Source organism: Pleurodeles waltl, chromosome 2_2 (assembly GCF_031143425.1).
Source record: "Pleurodeles waltl isolate 20211129_DDA chromosome 2_2, aPleWal1.hap1.20221129, whole genome shotgun sequence".
NCBI classification, from domain to species: domain Eukaryota; kingdom Metazoa; phylum Chordata; class Amphibia; order Caudata; family Salamandridae; genus Pleurodeles; species Pleurodeles waltl.
In genome coordinates this window covers 1,146,080,769-1,146,105,031 of record NC_090439.1, presented here as the reverse complement: position 1 = coordinate 1,146,105,031, position 24,263 = coordinate 1,146,080,769, and the positions used below count along the sequence as shown (strand labels likewise).

The following is a 24,263-nucleotide window of genomic DNA, read 5'->3' as shown; positions in this document are numbered from 1 at the left end:
AAAATCTAGGATCAATTAGCAGCTTACCACACATGTGAGTGGTGGAGGTGTAGTTGGTCAGTTTTACGTATATGTTGCGCATTAGCTTCAGGCTTTAGGCCTCTGTGCACTTTGCCCTAAATATATTTTATTCATTTGCCTACAGCTTAGAGCCTCTGTGCACTTTACTCTAAATGCTTTCTATTAGGCTTCGTACTGTTATTTTACAGAATAGCCAGTTCTACGGTGTTGTTTTTTATTCATATCACACTGTTTTGCCTACTTCAGCACTGGAGTTCTTCATAACATATTCACTCTGTGCTTCAGTCAAGGATACAGTCTGGTACATTGCCGATAGACGTGGTAGGAGTTTAGACTTGCCATTCCTGCGTAGGGACATTTTGTGATCACGATGACATGTTAGTTATAAAATCGCTTCCTTGTCCCAATACATGCAAGAGGGAGATTCCGACCAGGGAACCACAACTAGACGCTGACTGCCTCGTTGCAGATGCTGAACCAGATCACAGGCCTTTGCTCAGGTATGAGTGTGTCCGTCTCCCTAGTGATACAGAAAGGCAAGCTAGAAGCTTAACATGCTGTGCTCTAAATAGAACAAGCAGAGGGAGAGTAGAAACGGTTAGGAATTATGATAGCGTTATTCTTATGTTTTACTCTCCTGGTTACTATATCAATCCTACTATGTTGTATTGTTCTGGTTATTGCGGCTCACGCCTTAATATCTAAAATACAGTCGTTTTATTAAAACATTTTATAAAACTTATACTGTCTTTGTCATTTGTATATGAGACCATATTGTGAATGAGAGAGTTGGTTTGGATCTGAGTGACCACGACTTCCCTGAGAAGTTCCAAAGATGTCATGCGCTCGGCTGCCCAATCATTTCTTCCCCGTGGGAGAAATGAGGCACTGCTAGTTAGCCGGAGCAACAACCGGATTTAGGGTGACAGAGTTCCTTACATGTGGGTCAGACTCAGTCCCCCACACCGTTATCGATCCTGCTGCCTAGAAATCCAGTAGTCTCATTTAGGATAATGAGAGCCCACGCGACAGAGGGGCCCAAGGTAGGAACAGAGGGAGGACGATTACCTTGCTCCAGATTGACTTTGAAAGGGATTCACATATGGTCTGACCAACTCTGTTGGATAGGAGCATCCACTAGTAAATTAGGATTGTAACAGATACATTCAAGAGTGTGACCTGCCTCATTTGTAGGTACTGTAACCAATTTGTGCAACCCTAAGGTGCTTAAAGTATCAGAGAACTTAATAATTTCACATTGGAGCATTCTAAATGGAAATTATAGTATCCCATGATGGTAAACATAGTGTGCTGAAGCACTAGACGAGCTAGGGCTAGATTTCTCAGAGATGCCAGAAAAGTAGATCTTGAATCCTGTGGGTGGTAAATTAAACCAGAAGCAAAGCACTGAGAGGGAATAGGCCTACAACAGAACCCTAAACTTTCAGCCCCTTCTAGGGAGCTGAAGTAGAAGGTTTCACACTGATGGGACTCTCTAAAAATGATGGAGAGACCAAATCCCCAAAGACCAGGTCTATCCTGCCTGGAGATGGTATACCCAGTTGGAAGGGCAAGGGCAATATCAGAACTGCACCAATCTTTCAGCAAGGATTCACTGATGAACAAAAAGTCTACCTGAAGATCTTCAATAAGGTCATGCACTTCCTGGGAGTGTTTACTAAGGGAGCTGGAATTAATGAGACCACCATGTATCATACTTGTTTTATGAACGGGCACCACCACTGGCGGGTCTAGCACCCATAAGCAGGCATTACATTTAGTAGAAAAGCCAGGACCCTCAATGTCAAATAATGAGATGATGGTGTCACAATGCTAGGTAAATTTGATACAAGCTTTTAAAAAGTCAGCTGACATAGAAATACCTGATGAAAATTATGCAGTGTGCTTGGCGCTGGTCACGATCCAGTCACATACAGGAGCAGACGGGCTTGCCTTTGGCATGCAGGCAGCATGTCTGCTATGTGTCTGCATCATTGGCCGGTTCAAATGGGAATCCCAAGCAAAAAAACTGTGCCCCACAACAAAATGGCGGCTCCGGAAATGCTTCCTAGGAACCCAGGAAATAAGAAAAGTACAAAGTGCAGATAAAAAGAGCTATAGTACGATCACTAAAAACAATCTAAATAAATTCTTCTACAGATTTTGTAATTCTCACAATTTTAAGTCGCGAAGAGCAGAAACCTCAACAGGTGACTATAAGGCTATCTGCTGTGCATCTGCATCATTGCCCAGGTTAAACAGGAATCCCTAACAAAAAAGACTAGCGCACCCAACACCAAAATGCCAGCTCTAGAAAGGATGGGGCAGGGCAATTTTCCCTAGTGCCTTCACTGTTGCCTGGGTAGAGGTTCCTTAATGCATGTTGCCTGGGAGTGCCGGGGCAAAGATGGGTACTGGAACTCAATATTTCTTTACTTTACAATTGGTTTCCTGATAGACTGTGACCCTATACTGGCAATCATGGGAGGTTTCCCTGGATGGGAAGAGAACAGAGGACAAAAGCTATTAGTGGAGATCGGCTGCATGTTGGCTAAATGAGACATAGCAGGCCTAGGGAGACCCCCTGACCTCACAGTTGTTCAAAGGGATGGATTATTGCTCAATAGCAGAGGAAGCTTTTTCAGTCCAGGGGTTACCCACAAAAGTACAACAAAATCTGGGTACTAAGAAAAGAGTCCCAAAAAAAAATTGTCAGCATGTAGAATGTTCCGATATCTGATCGCTCGAGTCGCTTCTTACATGCCAGCAGCAGAGATTTCCGATCCTGCAAGACACAACCTGTTTTTGCAGTGTCTGAGGTCTGACACATAGCAATAGATGGTGGGAATCTTACTGTGTTGTGTGAGGGGAGTTAGTACCCTCGACTAAGGACCACTGTAGATACATGATCCTTATCAGTCCTGAAGAGGCCAGAAGTGAAGTGGTGAACCGCGTTGATAGTTCTATATCATGAGTCTTCTATAAACTTAGGAAAAGGATAAGTAGTGGCGAAGACCATCAGTCCTTATTTCACAATGTGAGAGAACAACAGTGGACAGAGACAATTGATGTTCATATGGTGGACTACCTGACATGATGGACCAGGATTTCAGATTTATGTTTTATATGGCCGTCAACTGTAGAAGATTTATATATAAGGATACAGAGGATTTGGCATATGGTTACTGTACAGAGGATTGTATATTACATGCTTTGTTTTTGATTTTTGGATAAAATGAGATGGCATAATACCTAGATATATGGATATATACTACAGAGTTTTCATGAGTAAAAATGACTAAAATAAAATTAATATGTAAAAAATATATACTAGTAGTACAATAGTAATTGGTGTATTATTGTCCAAGGAAACTACATTGAATCTATCCCTTAAGAGTCAATTGTGTTTATAATTATGTGTCTTCCCAGGACTCAAGAAGGTAACAACAGGGCAACCCCTCTTTGTGTGTGATAGGACTCACCATATACAGAGACAGGTGCAGGGGCAAAAAAGCGTTCTCAAGGTGCACTTACTGTGCACAACTAAAGGAAGTGCACATATTTTGTGTCCTCAGTAGTACCCCTTTTAGAGGGAGAGGCCTGGATCCAATATCTCCTTCCAGGCATCTCCCCATAAAGTGGTTTAGTCATACTTTGCACCCACCTGCAGGAGGATCCCTGCTCACTCTTAAAACTGAGACTGGTTTGTCTCTGCCCGTGAGAGGCAGACAGGTGGTTACATGCAATTATCTGACTTCCACTAATGTGCTGTTTCCAGTGTAAGCACAAGCTTGTTTCTGAACTGGGATTCCCATTTTCTGGAATCACACTCACAATCCATCTCAGTGCCAGAGGTACCCAATAAAAGTGAACTGCGGAGCTGACCAGGACTGTGATAAGTAATCGGGCTGCAGATCGATAGGCTTCAGGAAATCGTGATCTTGGCACTCTGTAATGAACTTGGTTGAAGAAGAGCAGGTGTCCCTTGTATAACTGTTCTATAAAGAGATGTTACCTCAGATGTGTTAGGTTGTTCTTTAGTTCTTATTACAGATCCTTGAAGCAAAGCAGCATCAACTGCAATTTGAATGATTTCTTCAACTAGCATCTGGTCGTCTAAAACATCATCCCAAACTCCTGCCATTGTGACTGCACTCTGAAAGGAAACAAAATGAATTATTGATTTCTGAGTATATCAACCTACTAAGCAGCAACAAGCATTGGAGCCCAGGGTGGCTCTCAATAATATGGAGAGGAGCAGCAGAAGTAAAACACATGGGACACCATGAGCTCCAAATGCAGCAACAAGAGGAAACATGGATTATCAAACAATAACTCCCTCTGCTATTCAATGTAGAGCTGTTTCACACAATTATTGTAGTTTTTTGGGATTTGCATCATGCAGATCCTTGGTGCAAACTCAAGTGCAAGGCGCACTTGTGCGGATGGACCTTTCGCCCCTGGCTGAGGTTTGGCATCAACAATATATCAATGTCAGTGAAGCACATTAGGCCCCACAAGGATAATTGAGAGCAGTAACTTGAAAATCATAAGATTTATTGGCAGATTAGCAAAGTTACAAATTGAAATTATTCAAATTAGTTAGAAATCGATATTCTCATTCTCCAGGACTGTATATATTTTAGAGCGGAGGGGGACCATGCAGTCCCCTTCCCTGGGCGGTATTTGTCCCCGGAGTCCCCATCCCCCCACTGCCCAAATCAATTAAAAGTGGGTGCTCTGGTGTTCACTCAGGGCACCCACCATGCTGACGTTGGTGGGAGCCGTCATTGTTCCTGCCCAGAGGGAGCAGACTTTGGGGCATATTTATACTCTGTTTGCGTCGGATTTGCATCATTTTTTAATGCAAATTCGGCGTAAACTGAACTCCATATTTATATTTTGCCACTAGACATGTCTAGCGCCAAAATATTGGAGTTAAAGTCATTTTTTGCCTGCGGAAAACTACCTTGCGTCAATGGGATGCAAAGTAGGCGATCCCTTGCAAAAAATGACTCTAAGGCCCTAGTGCCTTATTTATCCTCTCATGCAAAAATCACGCACTGGGGAGAGAAGGGGTCAACAAATGGTGCAAAGCTTGCTTTGCACCTTTTTTTAACCCCTGGGTTAGGGCAGGCGTTAGGGGACCTGTTGGCCTATTTCCATGGTGGAACACCATGGAATAAGCCCAAAGGTGCCCTCCCCAGGCCCCAGGGATACCCCCGCCCACACCAGAGGGACAGCAGAGGATGGGGGATCCCAGGTAAGTATAGGTAAGTACAGGTAAGTATTATTATTTATTTTTAAAGTGCCACTGGGGACCCTGAAATGAGCCCCCCTACATGGCACTGGGTGCAATGGCCATGCCCAGGGGACCCTGGTCCTCTGTGCGGGCCATTGGGGTGGTGGGCATGACTCCTGTCTTTTCTAAGACAGGAATCATGTGGGATGGATGGTTTTGCATCAGAATATGACTCTAGGCAAGTCAGAGTCTTTTTTTTTTCCCTCTAACCTGCCTAACGCAATTTTTTGATGCAAACCCCCTTCTTCCATACCGCCAGCCCCACCCGACTATCGTCATGTTTTTTTTTACACTAGCCTACCGTTTGCACCGGCTTGCACCATTCCATAAATATGGTGCCTGGCTGGTGCACAGAAATGGTGCAAGCTGGTGCTAAACTTTTAGGTGCAAAACTGTGTTAGTGCAGTTTTGCACCAAAAAGTATAAATCAGGGCCTTTGTGTTTGGTCCTGTTGGACAGGAGTTTTAAGAATGCTCCCACCAGGCAGGAGCATAGTGAAGTTTCCCTGCCCATGCTGGTGCGGGCAGGGAAACTGCTGTTGCCCATGGGTGGGCTTCCCACAACACAGCAATTGATCCAGCTGCTGGGGGTGTGGTCCCCAAGGTCTTTTAAAGGCTCAGTGAGGGGAGCCCTTTGAAAATATAGATGGGGTCCACAGGGCTGAAAACAGCCTGAGATGGAATACAGGTGCTCCCCCTTTCCTTACAAATTTCCTCGGGCCCAAGGGATGGGGTCGCAAAGGTCAAAAATGGCCTGGAGAGTCGGGGTCTGAGAACATCTCCCCTGAAAAATTTACATCTGTTGCCCTTCCCAGGCCCTGGCCATCCTGTGTGGTTTACAAAAGAAGCAGAGAGTCAGCACTTCTTTTTATTTTGTTTGCTGCAAATTTGAGGCAAAATTAAAAATAAACTGTTTTAGGAGGTAAGGGCATCCCTACTCTTCATCCTTATGTCTTTTGTTTTACATTTCTTTAGGACTCAGGACTGAGTCCTAAGATGGTTGCCACCACTTACCGTGGGCAGTGGTTGGTCAGTGGCCACACAAGTTTAAGAAATTACACCTGTGTGGTACTTGCTCCCCAGTTTGAGGATCTGTAGTCTGGCAGCCCCAGGACACTCAGAGGTGAAAGAACCCAACTGACACAGCTGGGGTCCATAAACATTTAACTTCCATAAAGCCTCCAGAACTGGAATTCTCAAAACCAATGGAAATGGATTTTATATTCTGAAAACTCAGAGACATACAATAGAAACAGGTTTTATATTATGAACTCTGTCAAATACAAAAGGAAGGGGGTTTATATTGTGAACCCTAACAAATGCATTAGAAAGAGTTTTACATCAGCTTTTTGATAAATACAACAGGGTTGGGTATTACTTTGCAAATTATCAGACTAATACAATAGAATGGGCTTTATATTATGAACTCTTCACACACATGCAATAGAAAGGGGTCCAATACGTATGACTCTTTTAAGTATAACCAGTGCAGATACTTGTTTTCGCCATAGCAAAACAATGCTCACTTCAATGTAAACTTTTGATTTGCCAAAACTGTTTGATTGAGCCCTTAAATACTGAAACACAAGTAGCTCATGTTAAAACCAATAAGCTTTATTTATCAATTAATAAATATGGTGATAAGGGTAAAAGCTTCTCTATTTACACAGTGAATAACACTTCAAAGCCTGTAGACCTAACTTTATTGAGCGAGAAAAGCCTTATGTGCTGTAATAGGCTTACAGAGAAGAATTATAGGTTTGTTAAAAATGTAACGACACAAAATGTTGCAAAATCAGCATCTCATGGTAATTAACCACAGAAAAAATGTACAGAAGCAAAATAATCCCAAGCTAGGACCAATCGTCAAAGATAACTGGCTCTCATGGAATATAAGGTCAAAACAAAAATGACCCAGACATGAATTAGAGGAAATCCAAAAAAAGAAAAATGATAACAGGCCTAACAGAAAAAAGGGGAGAAAGCACACCATGTGAAAAGAAAAGATAACAATATAATAAAACAAAAATGCGTTGATAACAGATTACATACATACATAAGTTTGTGGGAAGAAACAATTGTTTAGTTGTTCACATTGAAAAAGCTCATCCATGGTATGTCATCATTTAACCCCTTGATATGGGTTCCTAATTTGAAAACCCATTGTTGTTCTTTAGCAAGAATGCTCTTGGACCCATTGGGTAAATTCTTAGGGGTCTCCAGAACCACCCAGTAAAGGTAATTCGGACTGTGTCCGATTTCCAAATAGTGGACACTAAGTTTTGTTGTTGTGCGGCCACATCTAATGTTAGTACGATGTTCATTTATTCTCACTTTGACTGGTCGTGTAGTCATGCCAACATAACGTAGCTGACATGGACAGGTAATCAAGTAAATACAATTGCGGGTGTTGCAATTAGTGTGTGTGTGTGAAGATCCCATTTACCTATTGGATCTAAATCTAAGAATTCTACATGTGAGGTCAAATAACATACATTACAGTTGCCACAAGGGTGGTGACCTTGTACAGGAGGCAACTGCCAAAGCGTTGATTGACTTGTGAATGATGATATAATCCTAGTTCGAGTATGAACTACTAGGTCTCTGATATTTTTAGTACGTTTGAAGGCAAACAAGGGTTTTGGGATGTCCTTGCAACCACTGCATAGAATGCACCATCGTTTATTGATCAGTCTTTTAATACTGTTAGACATGGGGGTATATGTGGATACACACATTAAACGGGGTTCTAAAAGGTTAGGTGTGGTGGTCACTAGAGCTTCCCTGTTATTGTTATGGGCCCTTTTCCGAGCCGAGTTAATGATATGGTGAGGATAATGTCTCTCACGTAGTTTGGAAGTTAAATCTTCTGCTTGAGCAATAAAGGAAGAGATGTTGCTACTATTACGTCAGAGCCACAGAAACTGCCCATAGGGTAAATTGTCTTGCAGGGCTTTTGGGTGATGGTTTTCATAAGGCAAAAGGTTGTTGCGGTCATTTATCTTGTGAAAAGTACTGGTCTCTAGTTTACCATGCTTGATTGATATCAATAAGTCAAGAAAAGGGAGTTGGGTAGTGGAAACAGTAGAGGAAAACCTTAAAAAAAGGATCAAGCCCATTGATCCAAGTTGTAAATGACTCAACCTTTGAAGTAGGGCCCTGCCATACAATCAAGATGTCATCAATGTACCTGCGCCACAGCTTGATGTTGGTCGTGAAAGGATTGGTATCATTGAGAATGTATTGTTCCTCAAAATGATACATATAGAGGCAGGCCAAACTCGGTGCAAAGGTACTACCCATTGACGTACCTCATATTTGGTGGTAAAGTTGTTCTTCAAACTTGAAATCATTCTCAGTTAAGGCCAGAGATGCACACTGCATGATAAAAAAGGTAGGACTTGTGGAATTCCCGATGTTATGGGTAAGTATGTCCTCAACAACCCAAAGGGTAGCTTCCTGGGGTATGATAGTATTAAGAGATTCCACATCCAAAGAAATTAATGCGTGTACTTGAACAGTGGCATTAATCTGATTGATGAGGTTCAAGACTTCTTTTGTGTCTTTAAGAAATGTTGAGGTATTCTGTACTACAGGTTGTAGGAAGTGATCACGAAACATAGATAAAGGTTCAAGGATTGAGCCAATACCAGAAACAATAGGCTGTCCAGGAGGAGGTCGTTTATCTTTATCGATTTTCGGAAGACAATAGAAGTAAGGAATGCGAGGATCAGAAGTGTCCAGAAAGTCTGCCTCCTTGCGAGAGATCCAAGCATTTGCTAGAGCTTCATTGATCAAATATTAATTTGCAATTGTAAACGTGCAGTGGGGTCCCGAAAAATGGGGACATAATGGGTAGAATCACTAAAGAGGCAAAGGCACTCCAGTCTATATGTCTGTGAATCAAGAACAACTATCACGCCACCTTTGTCAGCTGGTTTAATCACGATGTTAAGAACAAGCGCCAGTGTCTTGAGAGCATCCTTTTCCAATTAAGTAATATTAGTGAAAGCCCGTTTGGGTTGTAGATTCTTCACATCCGCTAAGACCGCCTTTTCAAATGTAAGCAGTTCACATGGCATAGCCGAGCTCAGAGGATAGAAAGTAGAAGGATTGTGAAGGCCAGATTCAGTAAGCTGTGGTTCAACGTGTCTATCATTAAAGAAATAATGTAGACAAATTCTTCTGAAAAAGTGAGAACGTTCGCAATTCAGTCGAAAGAAGGCTTCCTGGGGAGTGGGAACAAAACTCAATCCTTTGTTTAGGACTTTCAATTCTTCAACAGACAACTCCCTGAATGATAGATTGACGACTAAATTCTTGTTATCTGATTCTTGCCCTGACTTCTGGCAACCATCTGCGGCTCCTCCCTGGCCCAATGGACACGTTGTCCTCTTCCTCTTCGTCTGTCTCTTCCCCTGCCTCGGCCCTAAAAAAGGTACAAAGGGCATGTAGGGACGTGGTTGATAGAATGGATAGGGAGTATGCCAAGGAGGCGGCTGGTTAACAGATAACACTGCTGGGTTGTAAAAAGGCTGTGGTCCGCCTTCATCTGTGCTCCAACCGTCGGATGAGGAGCTGCTGCTGTAGGTACGGGGTTTTCTGTAACTGGGACCTGATTCATCAGAGGAGAGTGACTGTGTGTCTACTTCGTAATCATCATTATTATAGGGGTACACCTTTTCTTTACTAAATTTCTGAATGTGTTTTTTTAATTTCGTAATCTTTTGCTGGGTCAAAAACCATTTATTCTTGTTGGGATCAGTATTGATCTCTGCCAAACGAGTCTTAAAGGCAGAAAGAGATACCGTTGTTTTTAGTGTTCTCTATCAGATTGATCTCAATAGTAATCGAATCTGCCAGTCTCTTTGATGTATTGATGATCAGGACTAACCAGTCCCTAGTACACTTACAAGCAATCTGGGCCCAGTCTTTCCTGAAATAGAAAAATCCTAGGTACATTCGTCACTACAAGACCATGAGGGGCTATGTTGGCCCGAAGGTACTCTGTCATAATCGTCCCATGAAGTATAGTCTTAATCATGGCTTGTTTTAATGAGGATAATTTATCCCAATCTTCCTTAAGGCTGCCTGACGGTCCTGTCCTGTCATTGCCTAGAATGCAAGGGGTTTGTAGGATAGCAGTCACCACTTTATCATTGAAACTTAATCCCTGGAAGTCATCCATATTAGGGACCAGGATAGATACAAAACAAATTTGTGGTAATAATATACCCAAAGTCCCACAGCTGAGCCGCTGTACAAGTCAAACAAAACATAAGGGACAGAGAGATTCTATCAGGTCCAGTGTTACATGACCATGTTTCATCTGAATGCTTTTTTTAATGTGGTGCTCTGTAGGGGCTGTTCGGACCATTACATTCTAATGCCAAGTGCATGAAGGAATGCACAAACACAGTTTATTTTTGATAAAGGTTTAATGTGCAGCCAGTGGTATTGCACCTTCTGCTATTGATTCTACAGGGACATACAGTCATGACCAGTGATACTGCACCATCTGCTGTTGACTCTACAGGGATATCTAGTAAAGACCTGCGGCACTCTTGTGCCGCTGACTCCACAGTTAAATGGTATTTAAAAGGACTGGTAGGCCTGAAAATGTGTAATACACTATGCCCTCGAGGGTCTGATTATATGGTTACTCTGCAATGTTCTTTATCATTCTTTTTTATGTGATTATGCCCGCTAGGGACCGAATATATGGTTACATGACCATGTTTTTTCCAAATGCTATTTTTACTGTGGCACTCTGTAGGGGCTGTTCAGACCATTACAGTCTAATGCCAAGTATATGAAGGAATGCACAAACACAGATAATTTCTGATAAAGGTTTAATGTGCGGAATGGCTAAACATTTATAAGGTCCCCAATGTGAGGTTGTCATTATCATTTACAATTCCAACAGCTCTAACTCTCTCAAATGCAAGACCTATTGCATTGCAAATGCTTGGCTTGTCTTTATTATCACAAGAGCATTTTTAAATAATTGAGTTCAGGATGTGGCGTGTACAAGTACCACTTCTGTTTGATGTACTAGAATACAATGTTGCTCCATTTATAATAAGATTCCAGCCCAGGTTTAGGATTTACATGACTACTGACAGGGGTGGGCCACTGATATCTGTTATACTGAGGTGAAACACTTCTGCATGTTAAATAATATACACTTTTTAGAATGTTGAAGAAACTGTATCATATTTGTATATCCTGTTTGCTGCATAATCTATATGATAAACTTTTTCATGGCTTGCTTTCACACAGACTCTTACAGTCAAGTCAGATCCTTGGCTCGGCTCACCCTAACAACTTGCTGGTGAGCCCACCTTTGTTTTCAGCTCTTAGTACATGGGGCTGCTGGTGACTTGATAAAATGATTTGTAAAATGTGAGGACTGGAAACGTGGAGCCCTGCCTACATTCACCTATTTTACAACTCCACCAGCAAGGTATCTCTTAGTAGAGGCAAAGAAGTGTTAATGTAGTGAAAATACATTTAAAATAAGTGATCCCAGGGCAGGAACTCCAGGCTGCTGTTTTGTACATGCACTTCATGAGCATGAGTCATCAGTTCCCAGGGAGAACTACCAGACACAGGTGGGACTGACAGGGGCACAGCTTCGGGTTGGGGGGTGTTTGGGGTGTGACACCCCCTGATGCAGTAGTCTTGGCTTGGTAGTAAGGTCTGAGGGCCCTGAGTGGGGTCTGCTATGTATGTGTTGGATTTTCTTGTTGCTTTCATTTCACTTAGTGATTTTAACTTTCTCATTTTTTGAGGAAGAAACATTAATATATACTGTGACCAGCTTATTAAAATTAGTAAATCTGTTCCTATAGACATGCTGCTTCAATAGGTGCTAATTGACGACTTTTTGGAATTTATAAATATTGGCTGTATTAGGCTTGAAAGCTCTACCAGTCTCAGGTTACTACTGATAATTAAACACCAAAAGGTGATGGGATTAATGCTTGCAAATATTCTAACCAGCAGCAATCGCTCAGGAGCAGCATTTAACTCATTGTTTTGTTGCACACTGTACTACTCTACACAGAGGACCACCTAGTGAAAAACAGTTCAGACCCTGTTCCTAATGGAAACAGCCCACTCCAAACCTTGGTCATCTCATCCCTCTTCTTTGTGTCCCACGGTATTTTTAGTTGGGAAATTTGAAATTCACACCTCCTGACTAAGCTACACTCCTGGACCCCTGCCTCCAACTACAGATAAAGTCTGAGGCTCACTGGATCCCTCTAGCTGCCTTAGAGTTCATTTGTGAGCACAGAAAACCAGAAATAATTCTGTATGCCACAAGCTGTGCTACCGTTACAGACTCTCTTCGCAAAGGATTTAAACTCCACTCTATTAGCATGTATGCATGTGGCACGGTTGGGACTGCTGATGTTAGGTCTGTCGCATCCAGTGAACCAAGTTGGTTCTCCCACTGCTATCAACAGCCAGACCAGCCTCTGTTTGTCTATAATTTTCAATTAACCTCTAACACTACAGTGGAAACACAACCCTCCCTTTCATCCCCTCACCCCTCTACCTGTCATGAGATTAGTCGCTAGGCACTTACACTCATTTTTGCCTAATTTAGCTTAGGTCTGAGGCATGTGACCCTTCACCGAGTCACTTGGTTTTTTATTCCTTTTATTATTATTATTTTAGTGGTGATGTTTTAATATTCTTATCGATTGTCCTTCTCTGCAGAATATTGTTATTTATTGCTTTGCAGGATGTTTCATTCCGTGCTCGCATCAAGGCTACATTATTGCGGGTTTGGAAAATACAGTGTCTTCCTTACACAGTAAGGGACGTGTTGTCACATCAGGGCAGTTCCTAGAATAATACAATGTTTATTATAAAACATCAGGCTGCCTTAGAATCTGTTAGAAATGGAGTCTCTGTTGGCAGTCAGTTTGCATTCTGCCCGAGCAGGGACCCTCACTCTAGTCAGGGCAAGGGAGATACTCACTTAAAATAACCCCTGCTCACCCCCTTGGTAGCTTGGCACAAGCAGTCAGGCTTATCTCAAACGCAATGTGTAAAGTATTTGTTCCAACACACACAGTAATACAGTGAAAACACTACAAAATGGGCACCACACCAGTTTAGAAAAATAGACAATAGTTATCGAAATCAAACAAGACCAAAACAACAAAAATTACAAGATATGAATTTTCAAAATAACAGACTTTTACTCCATAGAAAACAATGGAAATGTTACACAAAGTACTAGGTTTGCGTCAAAAATATAGCTTCACGGGTGAGCGTGCATCGAAAAAGTCAGTGATGTGTAATTTTTCTGCCCTGCAAGTGAGCGATGCATCGATTTCCAGACGGGGCACCTCTGGTCTGCGCAGGTTCACGTTGATTTTTGATGCCCATCGATGATGCGTGTGAAATTCGGCCGCACAGCGATGGAAAACCCAGCTGTGTGGGGTTTACATTGTTTTCAGTAGCCGCAAGCGGGTGTTGCGTCATTTCTCCAGAGCGATGCAGGTGATGCTTCGATTTCCCAGCCACAATGCAAGTGGTGAATCGATTTTAGCTGTGAGGTGGGTGACGTGTCATTTTTTACAGCTGCGTTGCAGGTGGTGCTTCCTAATTTTCCCAGCACGCCTCTTGTGCGTGGATTTCTACCTTGGTTCTACCAGCGTCACCTTTCAAAGGCCCGGGGACTGCGTAGGGCACCACTTGGCTGGACAGGAGTCTCAGCATAGAGCCCAAGTGCTGGCAGAGGAAGTCTTTGATGGCCCTGAGTCTTCAAAACATGAGGCAAGCTCAGCCCAAGCTCTTGGAGGCACTTCACAAGCAGGAATATACCACAAAGTCCAGTCTTTGTCCTCTTTCTCAGACAGAAGCAGCAACTGCCGGATAGCCCAAAAAACACTGTCACGGGCAAGGGCAGCACTCCTCCTTCAGCTCTTCAGCTCTTCTCCTGGCAGAGGGTCCTCTTGAACCCTTGAAGTAATCTACAAATCTGAGGTTTTGGATCCACTACTTATACCCCTTTCTCCCTTTGAAGTAGGCAAACTTCAAAGGAACGTCTCTGTTGTTCGCAAGATCCTGCCTTGCCTAGGCCTGGCCCCAGACACACACCGGGAGGTTGGAGACTGCATTTTGAGGACAGGTACAGCCCTTTCAGGTATAAGTGTTAGCTCCTCCCTCCCCACTCTAGCCCAGGAGACTCATCAGGAAATGCAGGTTACACCCCAGCTCCTTTTGTGTCACTGTCTAGAGGGAATTCACATTAGTCCAACTGTCAGTCTGACCCAGACGTGGAATACACAAGCAGACAGAGTGGTTACGCAAGAAAATGCCCACTTTCTAAAAGTATCATTTTCAAACTAGTAATCTAAAAACCAATTTTACCAAAATATGTATTTTTAAATTGTGGGTTCAGAGACACCAAACTCCATAAATCTATCTGCTGCAACAGGAAAATGCACTTAAAAGAAGGCAGTCCCCATGCAACAGTGAAAAACGAATTTGCCAGTATTTCACTGTTAGGACATATAAAACACATCAGTACATGCCCCACATTTAATATACACTGCTCCCTGCCATGGGGCTACCCAGGGTCTACTTTAGGGGTGACCTACATGTACAGAAAGGGGAAGGTTTGGGCCTGGGAAGTAGGTACACTTGCCAGGTTGAATTATGTGAGAAAACAGGGCTGATAGCAGAAGCCCCCTAACTGTCCAGCGTCCAGTGGCCATTTGAGGATTCTGACCAGGTGCATTCTGGGAATTGTAGTCCCAACTCCCAAGGAGCAAGTCAGAGCTTCTGGAACCTTGGATCAAGTTGTGGACACTTCGAGGACGTAAAAAGGACCCCTGGGAGAAGATCCAGATGTTTGGAGACGTTTGGAGCGATGGAAGTTAAGAGGTGCATTGTGGGAGTTGTAGTCCCAGACCCCAAGAGGCAAACCAGAGCCTCTGAACCCTTGGCTGGTGCTGTGGACCACTTTCCTGAATCAAGAAACACTTCTGAAAGTAAGTGTGACAGTGTTACCTTGTGGGTGGCCTGAACTCTGGCCTTTGTTCCTTTCCAGTGTGATCTTTTTTAACCCTTTGAGCACTAGTTGCTTCCATGCGCTAGAAAGCATTCATTCTTTAAAAATTCATATCTCCAGTTTCCCTTATCTGATTTTGATCGTGTTGGTGTCATTTTAAGGGTAAAAATATAATCTATTTTTATAAAGTGGTGTTGAATTTTTATTGTGTTTTGTGTTTTACTTATATACTGTTTTGTGATTTTTAAATGCTTTACACAGTTGTCTCCTAAGTTAAGCCTTATCGCTCATTGCCAAGCTACGAAGGGTTGAGCTGGGTCTAATTTATTGAGACCTAACTGGATCTAAGTGGAGGTTGGTGACCTATTGCTAAGTGTAAGTACTTTCCTGCTCTTACCAATAACCCATTTTCCAACATTTTGGCAGGGCAAAACTGCACACACAGACACTGCAGTGGCAGGTCTGAGACATGTTTACAGGGCGACTCATGTGGGTGGCACAATCGGTGCTGCAGGCTCGCTAGTAGCATTTGATTTACAGGCTCTGGGCACCTCTAATGCACTTTACTAGGGGACTTACCAGTAAATCAAATATGCTAATCATGGAAAAGCCAATTACCAATACAATTTATACAGAGAGCATATGCACTTTAGCACTGGTTAGCAGTGGTAAAGTGCCCAGAGTCTTAAAGCCAACAAAAACATGTAAAAAAAAATAGATGGAAGGAGCAAAAAGTTTGGGGATGACCCTGCAAAAAGGGCCAAGTTCAACCATATCCTTAGAGGGGACATTCCAGTCAGATCGCCATCTTATGCTGCCTGTCACCTTTGCAGTTTCAGCAGAAACTTGGTGCTTCCTCTTCTGTTGTGGAGGATTTCCAGCCAACTAACTGACCTCTCATTTATCTTCAACACAGGTATTGGGTCTTGTGCAACCCTCCTGGGACCAGATCGGCGGATTAGGGCTATCACTTGTACTTGCTGTCATGTAGGAATCTTAGTTGTGTGTGTAGGAATATTGGTAATTCTATTGTGACAAATATGGTGGGACTGTTTCTCTGTTTCACTTACTTTTTCACTGTTGTAATAACGTCTGGTGTCATTATCCTTATACTCACACTTTGGGGGCCACCGACCACGGGAGCACCGCCAACAGGCTGGCGGTGCTCCAACGAGCATTCTGACCGCGGCGGTTCAGCCGCGGTCAGAAGCGGAAAGTCAGCGGTCTCCCGCTGACTTTCCGCTGCTCGTTTGAATCCTCCATGGCTGCGGAGCGCGCTCCGCAGCCATGAGGATTCTGACCCCCCCTACCGCCATCCTGTTCATGGCGGGAAAGCCGCCATGAACAGGATGGCGGTAGGGGGGGTCGCGGGGCCCCTGGGGGCCCCTGCCGTGCCCATGCCAATGGCATGGGCACGGCAGGGGCCCCCGTAAGAGGGCCCCGCAAAGTATTTCAGTGTCTGCCTTGCAGACACTGAAATACGCGACGGGTGCCACTGCACCCGTCGCACCTTCCCACTCCGCCGGCTCGATTACGAGCCGGCATCCTCGTGGGAAGGGAGTTTTTCCCTGGGCTGGCGGGCGGTCTTTTGGAGACCGCCCGCCAGCCCAGGGAAAAACTCATAATACCCTCCGCGGTCTTCTGACCGCGGAGCGGTATAATGGGGGCGGAATTCTGGCGGGCGGCCTCCGCCGCCCGCCAGAATCAGAATCACCCCCTTTATGTCTTTTTACGTAGAATGCATTTGCTTCAATAAATCCTATTGAACCAAGATATGCTTTTGCTTCTCATTACATGTATGAGACTTGTGTAACTGAGAGAATGGGGCACCATTTGTTTCCACCACGATTCCTCTGAGGATTCTGAGAGTGTCATGCAATCGGCTGCTACAAATCACCTTTACCTATGGTATCTGTGAGGTACTGCTAGCTGGCTGGAAGGGTTAGGCCGAGAGCTGCCACACAGTTTGGGATTGGACTCAGTCCCCCATGCTCAATGGTGCTTCCGCCCAAAACTCAGCAGTCTTGTTATTTTGGCAGAAGTCTCATGACATGGCACCACCAGCGTTGGTTAGGCACTGATTTTATGGCTCTCCCAAGTATCTGTCTCATTCTTTGTATAAGACACCCTAATTGCTCTGCACATAGACTCCCCTGGTATTATAGACATCCTCCACAGCTAAGTAGGTAGTACCTACTTTCAGCTGCAGGTTTTTCAAGTTTGAACCTTTCAAAAGGATTCTCCCCGCTTGGTGTTTTTGTCTCTGGAACAAGGTATTACATTATTACAATATTACATTATTACGTTATTGCGTTTTTTTAAGTGTCAGACAGCAATAGGGTCGCAATCGCATCCAGTGTGAGACTCCCCCTCACAACGCACATATTGCAACATGACCTCACAGAGGAGAAAGGAGAAGGTTGAGGCACACGCAGCTTGCAGAACAGACATTTTTTACTCATGGGTCACCTTTCCAGCAGCAGATGGGGGCACACATACATTTTATCATTACATTCCAGCAAATGCACCTGCACAATACAGACCATATGCATACTTAGAAATACCCCTTTCTTATCAAGAATACCAGAATTGGCTTGATGGCATCCTACCACATGTCCAACAGAATGTTAGACGAGGCCCACTAGGTAATGATGGACCAACGTGGCCAGAATTGTCCATGTATACACCACATCCACAGGTAGATACCATGGCAGTAGCAGAAGTACGCCGAAGGTACACTAATTTAGTAGAAATATATAGATGCTTAATTTAAATTGTAATGTGGATGTTACATACCGCCCCAGCAGGGGCTGCTCCAGCGCATCCATATGTGGCAACAGGAGGGATAAACCCCGCAACAGTGCATTCAATAATAAGTAAAGTGCCCTCTAAACATAAAGAGATTCCATTTTGGGTAGCACAGAAAATTAGCACTTTGAAAGCAGTGCTCCCCTGTAAAGTTCCCCAAGATAAACAACAAATTCTCACAATGTGCTCACTGTTTGGTATGGTTCCCTCAGTAGACAATTGCACAACATGGGGAACAGTATTTGCTACACTCTGTACTACAGCACATGGAACACCAGCACTTGCAAATGTACTGTGTTGAAACAAATTCAAGATGAGTACAGGGTTGTCCCAGCTCTTGAGTTGGGGATGTAATTAATAGGCAATGCTGCCACAGTGTCCTCAATAATTTTAAGCAATCTTAAAGGAGAAGCAATTGCTCTGACAGTACACCAGCAACTGGGATGTTCCTGTACTGGACCAAGAATGTGAGATGCCAAAGATTATCTACAAGACCTATAGTAGTATAGGTAGGATAGTCTGGGTGTCAGACCTAGTAAACCCTAACTAAAAGGTAAATCCAATAAGGATTCTACCAAGTAATTGGCTGAGGGTTTAAAAAAAACACTGGGATAAACAAAAACAAAATCAAGATACTATTAACCGCTTGGGTGCCTTGGACGAGATGATCTCGTCCAAGGCTACAGTTCCCCTGTGCCTTGGACGAGATCATCTCGTCCTAGGCACAGGGGAACTTGGGGGCGCACTAGCGCGCCCCCCGTGCACCCCCCCCTCCCCCCCCAGGCGGGGATGGAAGGGGAAGACCTTCCCCTTCCACCCCCGCCCCCCCCCCCCACGGCAATCCGATGACGTCAGCGCGCGCACAGCGCGCTGACGTCATCTAGTGTTGCCGGGCGCGCTGGAAGCCATTTGCTTCCAGCACGTCTACCGAGGAGGACACAAAAAGTAAGTCCTCTTCGTTTTTGGGGGTCGGGGGTGGTGGAAACAGACACGGGGGGAAAGGAAAGGGTTTTTCCTTTCCCCCGGTGCCTGTTTTCATTAGATTCCTGCTCCACGATCGCGGGCAGAGCCCGCGATCGTGGAGCAGGAATCTCCACTAGCCACCAGGGATTTACTGTGTTCAATATTTTGGGGGCGACCCCTTGGGCAAGGGTCGCCCCCCCGGGGGCAATTATTTTTAGTATTTCGCCCCCCCTGGGGGCAGATCCGCCGTTTTTTCGGCGGATCTGCCCCCAGGGGGGGGCGAAAACCACTACACACCAGGGATAGTGTTATTTTGGCATTATTTTGGTGGCGACCCCTTGGGCAAGGGTCGCCCTCCCCCGGGGGCATTTTTTTATTGTATTTCGCCCCCCCCTGGGGGCAGATCTGCCGATTTTTCGGCGGATCTGCCCCCAGGGGGGGGCGAAAACCACTAGACACCAGGGATATAGTATTTTATGTTTATTTTGGGGACGACCCCCTTGGGCAAGGGTCGCCCCACCCCGGGGGCAATTTTTTTTTGTATTTCGAATTTTCGGCGGATCTGCCCCCGGGGGGGGCGAAAACCACTAGACACCAGGGATTTTATATTTTGTGTATATTTTGGGGGCGACCCCTTGGGCCAGGGTGGCCCCCCCCGGGAATTTTTTTTTGTATTTAGCCCCCCCCCCCGGGGGGCAGATCCGCTGATTTTTTGGCGGATCTGCCCCCGAGGGGGGTTGAAAACCACTAGACACCAGGGATTTATTTTTATTGTAAAGTTTTTTTGGGGGGGCGACCCTTTGGGCAAGGGGCGTCCCACTGGGGGACACATTTTTTAGTATTTGCCCCCCCCCGGGGCAGATTGCCAATTTTTGGGCTGATCTGCCGCCGGGGGGGGGCAAAATCCACTAGACACCAGGGATTTTGTTTTTGTTGTTTATTTTGGGGGCAACCCCTTGGGCAAGGGTCTCTCCCCTGGGGAGTTTTTTTTTTTCTGTTTCGGCCCCCCGATGGCAGACCAGTCATTTTTTGGACGATCTGGCCCCGGGGGAGTGGAAGCACACTAGGCGCCAGGGATTGTGTGGTGTGTGTGTAATTTTGTAGGCCCATCTGCCCCCAAGGAGGGCAGAAACCACCAATACGGCAGGGATTTTTTTGTTTTGTGCTGGGGGTGCCCCCTTTGGGAAGGGTCGCCCCCTAAAAGGGGGCACAGAGGTGTTGCCCATTTCGGCTAATTTTTTTACGCCCATCTACCCCCGAGGGGGGGCAGGATCCACTTAGGTACCAGGGACAACTTCTAAGTTCTTGGTGGTGGGGTGTTTGTCAACTGGCAAAGTATTTGTATTTGTGATTATAACAATTTATTTCTTCTTTTTCTTCTAGTTCAACGCTTTTGCTTCCTTTGCTGTGGATCTTAGCGGTTTTGGCAGTAGTTGTCCAGTGGTTTGCATAGCTGCATGTTTTAGGTAAGTGAAAGCAATTTACTGCAAAGGAGTATTGTTGACATGCATGAATGACATGTTTGTAGGTGGTGTACTAAATGCAGTATTGTGTGTTTGACATTGTCCTTAGATTTGAGCACAGTAATGTTTGTGTTGTCATATGTCTAATTTGCTTTTTTCTTTTTTCTTTTTAGTGGGATATCATTGGTGATTGCTGTGTCTGTGCAGAGTAGTTGCTTGGTGAGTAGCTATTTCAGGCAACTGAGTGGTATAGTTTTTTGTAGTACATAACTCTTTGTGATAAAGCTACACTTTGTTTATTACTTATTTTAGTGCTAGTTGTTGTTGGCAATCCATTTGTTGTTAGGATCATGGCTAGCCGCAAAGTGACCGCTCAGCAGGTTGTTCGCATGCTCTTTGAGTCGTCTTCAGACCATGATTACGACACTGACTCTGCATCTGAGGCAGAGGAGGAAGCAGGAGATTCTGGAAGTGAGTTTTCTGTCCAAGAGTATTCTTCTGATGAGGAAGCTACTCTCAGTGCAGATGAAGGGCCTGAGTTAGAGGAGGACATTGATGTGCCAAGAGTGCAGCAGCCTGGGGCTGAAGGGTTTCCCATTAGAAGACCTGACACCTGGATTGCCCCAAACATGGAGCAGCCACAGTTGCCTGCATTTACTAGTCTCCCAGGGTGTAGAGTTAATACGGAAAACTTTCTGCCTGTCCATTTCTTTCACTTGTTTATGGACGATGTATTTTTGGAAGAGATTGTGGAGCAGACAAATGTGTATGCAGAGCAATATTTGCGGGACAACGCTGCCAGACTTAAGCCTCAGTCTAGAGCTACTCATTGGGTTCCCACATATCTGGAAGAGATGAAAAGGTTTTTAGGTTTGTCTTTTTTGATGGGGTTGATCAGGAAGCCGTCACTGGCTTCTTATTGGTCTACTAGTCCCTTGATGGCAACTGCTATATTTCCTGCAACTATGACACGTAATCGGTATTTGCTTCTTCTTTGTATGCTGCATTTTGTAGACAATGCTTTAGCCTTGCCACGAGATCACCCTGATTGTGACCGCCTTTTTAAGATTAGGCCTGTCCTTGATCATTTTGTGGATCGGTTTTCAGAGGTCTATGTTCCAGGCAAAGAGATAAGTGTGGACGAGTCTTTGGTCCTTTTCAAGGGGCGTTTAGTTTTTAAGCAGTACATTCCTAGTAAGAGGGCACGGTATGGGATTAAATTGTATCTGCTGTCAGAAAGCAGTACAGGATATGTTTATAATTTCCGGGTCTACACTGGTAGGGATTCCAGTATTGACCCTCCTGGTTGTCCGGCCACTTTTGGAGTTAGCGAAAAAATTGTGTGGGAACTTGCTAGACGGCTGTTTAACAAGGGTCACCATTTGTACGTAGATAATTTCTACACTGGAGTGCAGTTGTTCAAGGAGTTGTTTAGGGTGGACACTGTTGCTTGTGGCACAATCCGTTCTAACCGCAAAGGCTATCCAAGGGAGCTTGTCTGTAAAAAACTTGAGAGGGGACAGTGCAGTGCCTTGCGGAATAATGAGCTGTTAGCTATGAAATTTTCAGACAGGAGGGATGTGTACATGCTATCGACCATCCATGATGAGAGTACTTCCCCTGTGGCTGTTTGGGGTCAGGTTGCGGAAGTGCGCAAACCTGCGTGCATTTTGGACTACAATAGGCACATGGGTGGTGTTGATAGAGTAGATCAGAGGTTGGAACCTTACACTGCTCTTCGTAAGTCGTATGTGTGGTATAAAAAGTTGGCCCTACATTTATTTCATTTGGCAACTTTTAATGCCTTTATTGTATACAAGGATTGTTCACCTGAGTCAAGGATGACTTTTGTTAAATTTCAGGAGTCGGTGATAGAAAGCCTTATTGTGGTGGAACCGGCAAGCCTTCCTAGAGTAGAAGTGGTGGAGGATGTGGCTAGATTGAAAGATCGGCACTTTCCAGATCACATTCCTCCCACTCCCAAAAAAGACATGCCCACAAAGAAATGTAGAGTATGTGCCCGGAGATCAATCCGGAGGGAGAGCCGGATGTACTGCCCCGAATGCCCTTCAAAGCCTGGGCTGTGTGTGCCCAGCTGTTTTAGAAGTTACCACACAAGGAAAAACTTTTGGGAAATACTGTGAGCGTAAGCTGTCTGTTTTATATTTTCATATGTTTCACGGTTGGCATCTGTCGTGTATTTAGTTTGAGGTTTTGTGTTTGTAGTTTTGTGCCTATTTTATAATTAGTAGTTTATTTGTTGTTTATAAATAAAAAAAAGTGATTGCGGTGTGCGTGGGGTGGTGCTTGGCTGGCGGTGTGCGTGGGGTGGTGCTTAGCTGGCGGTGTGCATGGGGTGGCGCTTGGCTGGCGGTGTGCGTGGGGTGGCGCTTGGCTGGCGGTGTGCATGGGGTGGCGCTTGGCTGGCGGTGTGCGTGGGGTGGCGCTTGGCTGGCGGTGTGCATGGGGTGGCGCTTGGCTGGCGGTGTGCGTGGGGTGGCGCTTGGCTGGTGGTGTGCGTGCGGGTGGCGCTTGGCTGGCGGTGCCAGCCAAACGGCAGTCCACACTCCCATCAGCTGGTGTGATTCTTGTATCAGGCATGTGGGCGTATGTAAGTGATGGGCCCTTGAGTGGCGCGGTCTGTCGATGTGAGTGTTGTAATGTGCTGGGCCCGTGGCTGGCGGTGTGAATGGTCTTGTGCGTGTCATGTATGAAAGGTGTGTGAATGGACTGTAAAGCGGTTGGTGCCTTGTCGCGGCTTTACAGCTCACGAGCTGTGAGTCATTGGTTCACTTTTTTGCCTTTCAGTTATTAGCAGTGCATTTCATTTTTGTGAAATCTCTTGTTAATAAAATTTGATCCACTGAACCATCACTCACCCTCGTGCCAAATCCAACCAGTATGTGTTGTAAAAAATGACAAAACCTGCTCCGCTGTAATCAGGCGTCGCAGCACACCTGTGACACGCTAGGTGCCTCGGGTGGGACCCCGATGATGAAGCATGCCACCAACTTGGTTGGTGGGTGAGGGGTCTTCTTCACATAACCTAAGTGTGTTTCTTTTCACAATTTTAGTGTTTGGCACATCACGGACGTATGTGCACACATCAAAATGATATATTGCAAAAATACCTATCACTTCTATCTCTTCAGGTTTTGGGCCTTATTCTGTTGCAGGCACCTGGCCCACCCACACAAGTGAGGTATCATTTTTATCGGGAGACTTGGGGGAATGCTGGGTGGAAGGAAATTTGTGGCTCCTCTCAGATTCCAGAACTTTCTGCCACAGAAATGAGAGGAAAAAGTGTTTTTTTGGACAAATTTTGAGGTTTGCAAAGGATTCTGGGTAACAGAACCTGGTCCGAGCCCCGCAAGTCACCCCTCCTTGGATTCCCCTAGGTCTCTAGTTTTCAGAAATGCACAGGTTTGGTAGGTTTCCCTAGGTGCCGGCTGAGCTACAGGCCAAAATCCACAGGTAGGCACTGTTTTCTTCCAAAATTTTGGTTGTGTCCACGTTGCGCTTTGGGGCGTTTCCTGTCGCGGGCGCTGGGCCTACCCACGCAAGTGAGGTATCATTTTTATCGGGAGACTTGGGGGAACGCTGGGTGGAAGGAAATTTGTGGCTCCTCTCAGATTCCAGAACTTTCTGCCACAGAAATGTGAGGAACATGT

The 24,263-nt window shown here is 44.9% G+C and overlaps 1 protein-coding gene across 1 annotated transcript in view; it reads right to left on the bottom strand.

Moving 5' to 3' along the window:
* LOC138274879 (glutathione synthetase-like) overlaps positions 1-4,165 on the bottom strand; it is a 169,481-nt gene extending 165,316 nt beyond the window's left edge. The window contains exon 1 of the mRNA XM_069219022.1: positions 4,037-4,165. Within this exon, the coding sequence (XP_069075123.1) occupies positions 4,037-4,165 (129 nt within the window). The remainder of the gene's footprint in view (positions 1-4,036) is intronic.
* Positions 4,166-24,263: the final 20,098 nt, after the last annotated feature.